General features: G+C 38.3%; 2 protein-coding genes across 2 annotated transcripts; both read left to right on the forward strand.

Moving 5' to 3' along the window:
* The first annotated feature begins 3,412 nt into the window (after window positions 1-3,412).
* On the forward strand, window positions 3,413-4,351 carry LOC147164988 (olfactory receptor 6E1-like). Its single transcript, XM_086091296.1, has one exon. It carries the CDS (start codon window positions 3,413-3,415, stop codon window positions 4,349-4,351), a length of 939 nt encoding a protein of 312 aa, XP_085947422.1.
* Window positions 4,352-8,353: 4,002 nt separating this feature from the next.
* LOC147164989 (olfactory receptor 6E1-like) lies at window positions 8,354-9,292 on the forward strand. The gene has a single exon (XM_086091297.1). The coding sequence runs from the start codon at window positions 8,354-8,356 to the stop codon at window positions 9,290-9,292; it is 939 nt and encodes a 312-aa protein (XP_085947423.1).
* Window positions 9,293-10,310: the final 1,018 nt, after the last annotated feature.

The following is a 10,310-nucleotide window of genomic DNA, read 5'->3' on the forward strand; positions in this document are numbered from 1 at the left end:
GCGAGTTTGATGGTTAATTTTAGATTTTTTATTTTTTTTCACAGCACTGTGATTTATGAATCCCAGAAATATTTTGTGTGCTGTGTTTTTTATGAGCCCCACTAATATGTAAAAGAGGTGAAGTTGATTAGCAGTTTGAAGATAATTTTTAGTTTGATTAAATCTAGGAAATGGTAGATATTTGTAAGTTTTGTGTAATTCGTATCCTGAATTAGATTAATATGGTTACCTCTATTTTTTATGGCCCCAAAGTCATCATATATTAGTGTCTTAAATTGTATCTGCTTGTGCTCATTTTTATTGTTGAGTTTTGTAGCTCTTTCGTTTACCTCATAGCCTGATTTAGAGGGTTGTGTTATTTACGACGTCTTTTGAGTTATGAGGTCTCTATTTTATCCTCCCTTTATCTTGACGTGTTTGAAAAAATCAGTGGATCTTTGTCAAAATGAGGGAGTTTATGTTTAAGAAATTAACCAATGTAGACGAATTAGTAGATTAAAAAAATGAAAAGGTTTTGAAGTAATAATCCACAGTTTGAATATGAAGAAATCTACCAGAGGAAATCGAGCGGAGCAAAGTAAGTCTGAAGCAAGCAAGGACAATAATGCATATTCGCCGGATGAAGGTAATTATATTATATTATATATTTTATTTTAGAAAAATGTAATGTTTGGAGCCCAGTGTTTGCAAACGAGTATAGATAATATGAATATATGTGAGTTTTTTCCAGCATGTCACGATTCGGCCGGTCGTGGGATTCTGGGAAGAGAATATATGATATGCTAGTAAAATGATTCCTTTCAGGATGGTGAAAGGCACAGTTATGCAAATTTAGAACAAATTTAGTAGTGGTAAAAAATTACCTATTATTGAACAAAACCTATTTGAAAAATAAATATTTACAAGCTCTGTCTTATATTAATGAATGAGCGAATGTCATTCAACTCAATCAAAGGCTGGGCTCTATTTTAATGTCACAAGAATAGATCTTTTCCTGTTCCAACAGCACAGGACCTACGGATCTTAACCAAATAACATTTATTAATCCCAACTAACAAAAACTATGAGGGTTTTTCCTCCAAATAAAATTTACGTGGGTTTATGAGAAGACTAAACATATTCCGCTCTCAGGTTGATGACGGAAAGGAGAGACGAAATTCCACAACTGGTCTACAAGGCTGCCGGCTATCTCATCAACTGATGATCATCAATCTTATCACCTCCGACCTGGGAGCCACGACAGCTGACCCAGTGTTCGGTTCTGGAGCGGCCGTTTGGACATCGTTTTGACATCATTCAACGGATCAAGTCAAGTGCCTTTTCCTGGGCAATCATCACGAGAATCACATTTGCAGGCTATCTATTCTGGGGTTCTGCAAAAAGCTGACAACGTCATCTTCTCATTCAACAAAAAACTTCATCACGAGATGGCTTCAAAGAACACATATTCGTCTGCCGATACATTGCGACACTTTTTAATGAACAACATTTTATGTTAAGCCTCACATATGTTATGCTTATTCCACTAAAAATCTTTTAAATGTATCAAATTGTTTTTTAATGTCATATGATTGCTAAACTATCTCCTCTCCTGCTAAAGGGATGTTTTAATGATAATTATTTCCACCACACAACCATTGAGAAAAAAAAAGTTTTAATGTGTTGAGCTCTCATGAGCTCAAATGAGGGAATGTTGAATTATTAACTTTGTTTTTCAGTTTCAATTTATATTTTAGCCGTTTTGGATTTAGTTATAGCTGTGTAGCTCAATGAATAGAATTGTCTATTGTATTCTTATCTGTCTCTCTCGCCTGAGAAGAGAAGGGAGTGTAGCCTGGTACCGGTCTCAGTCCAAGGACAGGCTGATTTATTATTGTTTAGGTCTAATCTGATTTGTATTCCTGAGAACTTTTGCCTTTTTGTGAAGGGGAGGAGGCTTTTCGTATTCACCCACTTTTCAAAAAATAATGATGTGCAGGAGAAGGAGGGGCACACTTTTGAACAGAACACTGCTTGGGTGACTTCAATTGTGTGATCAGAAGCTTCTGTTATAATGGTACCTTTGCAAAGGGACTTCTTCACCAGAATCTCACCATTCAGTGTAATTGAACACGTAAAGAGTACAATACAAATATTGTCAACTCTAACAATATACATATAAACTGCACCCGTATTTGACCAAAAAAAAGGTATCGACAAATACAGATACGTATCCTGTGGAAACGCAGACAGCAGCGGATTAGTTCATACTAGTGGTGTAAAAATGAGTGTGTTAATTTTTTGTTACTTTAAAGTTCCTTTAACATCACAATTTTTTTTAAATGCACGATTAATGACCGGCCCTCACTTGGAAAGCCTGTTCTGAGACTATTCCAGTCGCATCGCAGCAGACACATCCATGTCAAAATGCAGCAGTAATTCATTTAATAATAATGCATATATTTGTGGAGACTGAGGTCAAGTTACATTTTACAATTTTAAAAATGTGCAAAATTTCACAAACTACTTCATGTTAAAGATTGGATAGCTCTTAATATGGAAAGAAAAATGCTGTCACCAACATCTTACAAATGCAATTATGCCATCTAGTGGCAGAAAAATGACCTCAACAAAAATCAATATCACCCTTGTTTTTTTGTTTTGTTTACAGTATTGTATATCTTTTCAATTTTCACTAAATTTTTAAAAATTATGATAAAATTACTCTATCGATGACTGAAAGATGCAGTCATATTTCTATTAGTTCCTACTTTTATGTTAACAGAAGTATGAAAACATAGAAAAAAATATTTGATTTTACATTTAGAACAGATATAAAAATGTTGATTAATTAATCGTGAGTTAACTATTGAAGTCATGCAATTAATTAAAATTACAAATTTTCGCCTGAAAAATGTGATAGGAAGTGTCCTTTAGAGTTTTTTTTAGGATATTAGTCCACTCATTAGCAAACGCTGTGAAATAAATTACTGTTAAAATTATGCAAATTTCTGTTTTTATATAAATGACTGTATTTTCAGTACGTCGTGCACCTTGGTCGCAACTTGCAAGATGCGTTTATGCTTCTTTTCAGAAGCTGATGCTGATTCGAATTCCAATGACGAGTGATCTCATGTGAAAAGCATGCAATTTGTATTTATTTTTTGATTGGCACTGCCGTGTCCCTCTTGGACTGTGAGCGGAGTAGCTGAAGTCAGCTCGTCCAGGTCTTGACGAAAGGCCAACATCTGTCGAGTCTTTGGGGCGTCAAAGGCAGCCATTGGTCCACGTCGGTCCCAAAGGTCACGCTGTTTCCTTTCAAAATCCTTTAACTCGCCGTCACTGCGGCAAGGTCGTTCGGAGGGGCGGATGCGCGTCTCCCCGCAACATTTGTGTCATGGGGTAATTTGATGTGCTTGTGTTGAAGCTCTCTATGATGGAAAATATTTCTGTCATCACAATGTTCACTCTCTCTGGTTTGAATTTTCCATTTGTGCAAAGAATAACCATTTTTGTGCTTGTGCTGCTTTGTTGCCTTATAATCCTGCTGAGCAATTTTACCGTTATTTTTGTCATTATTATTGACAGAAAGCTCCATAAGCCGATGTATATTTTTCTGTGTAACTTGTGCATCAATGCCGTGTACGGGTCGGTCGGCTTTTTCCCCAAATTCCTGGTGGACCTGCTGTCGTCTCACGTGATTTCTTACGCCGGCTGCATGCTGCAGGGTTTTGTCATACACTCGTCAAATAGTTTTGATTTTTCCATTTTGGCGCTGATGGCATACGACAGGTACGTGGCTCTGTGTCGACCTCTGGTTTATCAATCTTTCATGACAAAGCAGAGAGTGTCCCTCTTTGTGCTTTTGTCCTGGTTCATCCCTCTGTTTTGTATGTTTATGAACACGGCGTCGCTCTTGGGGAAAAAGCTTTGTGGCTCTCACATCAACAGGCTCTACTGCGTCAACCTGATGGTGGTCAACCTCGCTTGCTCCCCACCCAAAGCCAACAGCATCATCGCTGCGTTAAACATTGTGTTTTACTTCTTCCTTTTTTTGTTTATTTGTTGGTCTTACGTGAATCTGATCAAAATGTGCCTTTCATCCGCACAGATGTGGAAGAAGTTCAGGCACACGTGCACGCCGCATATCATCTGCCTGCTCACTTTCACCAGCACGCTGCTCTTGGATTTGATGTACATGCGATTCGGTTCAGCCAAGTTGTCGCAACACTTGCACAACTTCATGACCATCGAGTTTCTACTCATTCCTCCAATTTTGAATCCGCTCATCTACGGGCTGCAGCTGACACACATCCGCAAAAGGATATTGAATTTCTATCACACTAAAAAGAAAATAGACAGTCGGATGTGACATTTCTGAATAATAAGGCTTTTGTCAAAGGACAAAAAGAATGGAGATTATTTCATTTGGTACATGTTGGTCAATGCAGAATATCATTTTACTTTGCTTATCGTACGTAATTCATTTTTATATAATGAAATATAAATACTCATCTAATTTGATTTATTTTTGTTGTTAAATTATATGAATTGCAGGAAAATACTTTTCACAATACTAAAACTGTTACAGAATTTCTACATTCAAAATTATTTTGTCTTTTTTTTTCTATTAATGTAATATGCTCATTTCTTGACGGTCATTTTTTTGTGTTAGTTTTAATAATAGCAATGATTTAAAAAATGTAATCGTGAGCTATTTCACTCTGTGTGTGTGTTCGTGAATCCAATATTATGCATATTCTCCCTTTGAAAAAATAAAAATAAACTACTGAACTGGATGAAGTTTTCATTGATGTCCTACATCATGGAGGAGGTTCTGTATCTGTTTGAGTTTGATTGCACTGTGTTTATCTTTCAAATGATTTCATATTGCAATTAGTATGTGTTGTTAATAATTCAATAGAGAATAGCTGTGATGAAATGTGTCATATCTTATTTTCATTGCGAGCCTTTTTGAATAAGAACTTCCTTTCCTACAAATGACACGTTCACATTTGTTCATAGAACAATGCTGACCACATACGCCACGCTTTAAAGAAACTTTATTTGGACCCTTTACATGTATTGCGATATTGATCAGCATGACTTGTTAATATTCCTTGTACATCTTTATATATTGAATTTAATGGCTTCATGGTTTAACTATTCAACATTTTATCCATTTGATGACTGTCGCCTTGAATGTTATCTTAAATAAAGTATTTTTATGATTTGTATTTTTTTTTTATTACTGTACATCTACGACAAAAACATACAATTCTCAATATGAATAATTAATGCAATTTGGACTCTAAATCATTCCTTCCCTGTCAGACAAAGTTGCATCACCTCATCAGTCCAATACCTAATATCAAGGACTTTATGAACATGTAGACAATTTCTTCGACCTGAATTAATCCAATGTTGGGATTTCATATAAGTCATCATTTGTTATAACTTTATGATGACGGTAAGCTTGTCAACCTCTGAACAAACTAGCGTCTCTGCCGCTTATCTTTGCAAAGTTAGCTCTATTCAATATCTGATCACAAGCTAACAAATCACTGTTGATTAATGACATCATTAGGACCTACAAACCATGACTGATAGACGGTTACTGAGGTAGTATTCTGAATGCGGTCGCACCAACAAATGTTAGTTTCATGTACAAATGTTGAGCTGGCAAAAAAGGTGGGGGAATTGCTGAATTTTTTTTTGTAACACCCCAACTCAGAATTCATCCTAAATGACAATACGTGCCTGCTGCGTGTGCATAAACTGCGCCGTATATGTAGATATTGTTGAATTATTAACATTGTTTTTCAGTTTCAATTTATATTTTAGCCGTTTTGGATTTAGTTATAGCTGTGTAGCTCAATGAATAGAATTGTCTATTGTATTCTTATCTGTCTCTCTCGCCTGAGAAGAGAAGGGAGTGTAGCCTGGTACCGGTCTCAGTCCAAGGACAGGCTGATTTATTATTGTTTAGGTCTAATCTGATTTGTATTCCTGAGAACTTTTGCCTTTTTGTGAAGGGGAGGAGGCTTTTCGTATTCACCCACTTTTCAAAAAATAATGATGTGCAGGAGAAGGAGGGGCACACTTTTGAACAGAACACTGCTTGGGTGACTTCAATTGTGTGATCAGAAGCTTCTGTTATAATGATACCTTTGCAAAGGGACTTCTTCACCAGAATCTCCCCATTCAGTTAATTGAACACGTAAAGAGTACAATACAAATATTGTCAACTCTAACAAATGGTGATCCCCGACGCTGAATTATAACAAATGGTGATCCCCGACGCTGAATTATAACGAATGGTGACCTCCGACGCTGAATTCTAACGGATGGTGGTATTTTGACGGCTTGCGAGCTGCGGCGTTCACGGACGGGCGGAACTTCTAGGCTTAAATAAATAAAGTACGGTAAGTGGAGACTTTTATCCACGTAGGGAGGTTCTGTCTGTTTGGGACCGCTGCAACTGGTTTTTCGTCTTCCAAATTGTCTAAATTTTTACATGAGGTCTGTGTGAACAAGTTGTAGTTTGATGTCGTTCTATTGAGAGTTGGGATAATTCCTACGATATTGAACTGGACACGTCGTGGGGTGGTGCATTTTTAAAAAAGTGACGTAAGTGCACACCTAGAGAAAGCTTTTTTGTGCAGGATGAAGTAGTGATTTTTGTTGTTGTTTTGTTTTGTTTTCGTCTCGCTACGAAGAATCCTTAGACCATAATATATATTGAATAAAAGGGTTGCCGGATGACGTGAGAAGTCTTTCTTCCACTAAGGATCGCGAAGATTACGGTAAGCGCTCTGCTTTTTTAGCAGTTTGGCCGATTGGGGACTAATATCGATATTTGCTCATGACTCTTATTGAGAACGTCCATTTACACGTAATATGTTTTTTGGAAAAGCGCCTGTTTGAAATTGAACAGTATTGAGGGGTCCAGGTTGATTACAGCGATAATTGGATTTTGTGTCACTGTATTTGCAATCGAGAGATTTCGTGGATTATTTTTATTTTTTGGCGCTCCTACTTTTGTAGTTTTGAGGTCAGGATTACCGTATGAATTCCTTTTGTTCTACGGTTTAATTCGATAGCGCGTGACGAGTTATTTTGAAAATGAGCGACGCGGTTCGGGGCCTGTGGGCCGCCGGGGTGCCCGGTGGTTCCCTCTCCCCTCCCCCTTCCTCCCCCTTGCTGCCTCTCCCTCCTCGCCTCTCCCCGCCCGTCCTCCGCCTCCCTGTCCCCTCTCCCTCGTCGCCCTTCCTCCTCCTCTCCCCCTCTCCTTGCGTCCCTGCCGCTGCCCCCTGCCCTTCTTGTCGTCCCCTTCCCTCCTCCCTTCCCCTTCCCCGGTACGCCTTCCTTCCCCTCCCCTGGGCCGGGGGCTCCATCCATGGCCCGGGTCTCGGTGCTATGGGGGCCGGCGGGGGTGGCTGGGGTTTGGTGTCGTGCCCGCCCCGCTCCGGTGGGCGTCCTGACACCTCGGGCGGGACCCAGTATCCGGGGGGCGAGTATTGTATATCTTTTCAATTTTAACTCAATTTTTAAAAAATTATTATAAAATTACTCTATCGATGACTGAAAGATGCAGTCGTATTTCTATTAGTTAACATTTTTCCTACTTTTATGTTAACAGAAGTATGAAAACATAGAAAAAATATTTTATTGTACATTTAGAACAGATATAAAAATGTTGATTAATTAATCGTGAGTTAACTATTGAAGTCATGCAATTAATTAATATTACAAATTTTCGCCTGAAAAATGTGATAGGAAGTGTCCTTTAGAGTTTTTTTTAGGATATTAGTCAACTCATTATCAAACTCTGTGAAATAAATTACTACTAAAATTATGCAAAGTACTGTTTTTATATAAATTACTGTATTTTCAGTACGTCGTGCACCTTGGTCGCAACTTGCAAGATGCGTTTATGCTTCCTTTCAGAAGCTGATGCTAATTCGAATTCCAATGACGAGTGATCTCAAATGAAAAGCATGCAATTTGTATTTATTTTTTGATTGAACCTCATGTCATAAACAATGGGTGTATTTGAGTATATATATATACCAAATGGTGATCTGAAACAAAAAACATGTTTTTTTTTTTTTTGATTGGCACTGCCGTGTCCCTCTTGGACTGTGAGCGGAGTAGCTGAAGTCAGCTCGTCCAGGTCTTGACGAAAGGCCAACATCTGTCGAGTCTTTGGGGCGTCAAAGGCAGCCATTGGTCCACGTCGGTCCCAAAGGTCACGCTGTTTCCTTTCAAAATCCTTTAACTCGCCGTCACTGCTGCAAGGTGGTTCGGAGGCGCGTCTCCCTGGAACAGTTGCATCGTGTGGTAATTTGATGTGCTTGTGTTGAAGCTCTCTATGATGGAAAATGTTTCTGTCGTCACAATGTTCACGCTCTCTGGTTTGAATTTTCCATTTGAGCAAAGAATAACCATGTTTGTGCTTGTGCTGCTTTGTTGCCTGATAATCCTGCTGAGTAATTTTACCGTTATTTTTGTCATTGTTATTGACAGAAAGCTCCATAAGCCGATGTATATTTTTCTGTGTAACTTGTGCATCAATGCCGTGTACGGGTCGGTCGGCGTTTTCCCCAAACTCCTGGTGGACCTGCTGTCGTCTCACGTGATTTCTTACGCCGGCTGCATGCTGCAGGGTTATGTCGTACACTCGTCAAGTTGCTGCGATTTTTCCATTTTGGCGCTGATGGCGTACGACAGGTACGTGGCTCTGTGTCGACCTCTGGTTTATCAATCTTTCATGACAAAGCAGAGAGTGTCCCTCTTTGTGTTTTTGTCCTGGTTCATCCCTCTGTTTTGTATGTTTATGAACACGGCGTCGCTCTTGGGGAAAAAGCTTTGTGGCTCTCACATCAACAGGCTCTACTGCGTCAACCTGATGGTGGTCAACCTCGCTTGCTCCCCACCCAAAGCCAACAGCATCATCGCAACTTTCAACATCGGGCTTTATTTCTTGCATTTTTTGTTTATCTGTTGGTCTTACATGTATCTGGTGAAAAAGTGCATTTCATCCGCACACATGTGGAAGAAGTTCAGGCACACGTGCATGCCGCATGTGATCTGCCTAATCACTTACACCGGCACCCAGCTCTGGGATTTGCTGTACATGCGATTCGGTTCAGCCAAGATGTCGCAACACTTGCACAACTTCATGGCCATCGAGTTTCTACTCATTCCTCCAATTTTTAATCCGCTCATCTACGGGCTGCAGCTGACACACATCCGCAAAAGGATATTGAGTTTCTTTCACACTACAAAGAAGATAGACAGTCGGATGTGACATTTCTGAATAATTATTATTATTAATGTCATATGCTCATTTCTTGACTTGGTCATATTTTGTGTTAGTTTTAATAATAGCAATGATTTAAAAAATGTAATCGTGAGCTATTTCACTCTGTGTGTGTGTTCGTGAATCCAATATTATGCATATTCTCCCTTTGAAAAAATAAAAATAAACTACTGAACTGGATGAAGTTTTCATTGATGTCCTACATCATGGAGGAGGTTCTGTATCTGTTTGAGTTTGATTGCACTGTGTTTATCTTTCAAATGATTTCATATTGCAATTAGTATGTGTTGTTAATAATTCAATAGAGAATAGCTGTGATGAAATGTGTCATATCTTATTTTCATTGCGAGCCTTTTTGGATAAGAACTTCCTTTCCTACAAATGACACGTTCACATTTGTTCATAGAACAATGCTGACCACATACGCCACGCTTTAAAGAAACTTTATTTGGACCCTTTACATGTATTGCGATATTGATCAGCATGACTTGTTAATATTCCTTGTACATCTTTATATATTGAATTTAATGGCTTCATGGTTTAACTATTCAACATTTTATCCATTTGATGACTGTCGCCTTGAATGTTATCTTAAATAAAGTATTTTTATGATTTGTATTTTTTTTTTATTACTGTACATCTACAACAAAAACATACAATTCTCAATATGAATAATTAATGCCATTTGGACTCTAAATCATTCCTTCCCTGTCAGACAAAGTTGCATCACCTCATCAGTCCAATACCTAATACCAAGGACTTTATGAACATGTAGACAATTTCTTCGACCTGAATTAATCCAATGTTGGGATTTCATATAAGTCATCATTTGTTATAACTTTATGATGACGGTAAGCTTGTCAACCTCTGAACAAACTAGCGTCTCTGCCGCTTATCTTTGCAAAGTTAGCTCTATTCAATATCTGATCACAAGCTAACAAATCACTGTTGATTAATGACATCATTAGGACCTACAAACCATGACTGATAGAAGGTTACTGAGGTA

This window comes from Leptonotus elevatus, chromosome 12 (assembly GCF_054856555.1).
Source record: "Leptonotus elevatus isolate MCC_2025b chromosome 12, RoL_Lele_1.0, whole genome shotgun sequence".
Lineage (NCBI taxonomy): Eukaryota > Metazoa > Chordata > Actinopteri > Syngnathiformes > Syngnathidae > Leptonotus > Leptonotus elevatus.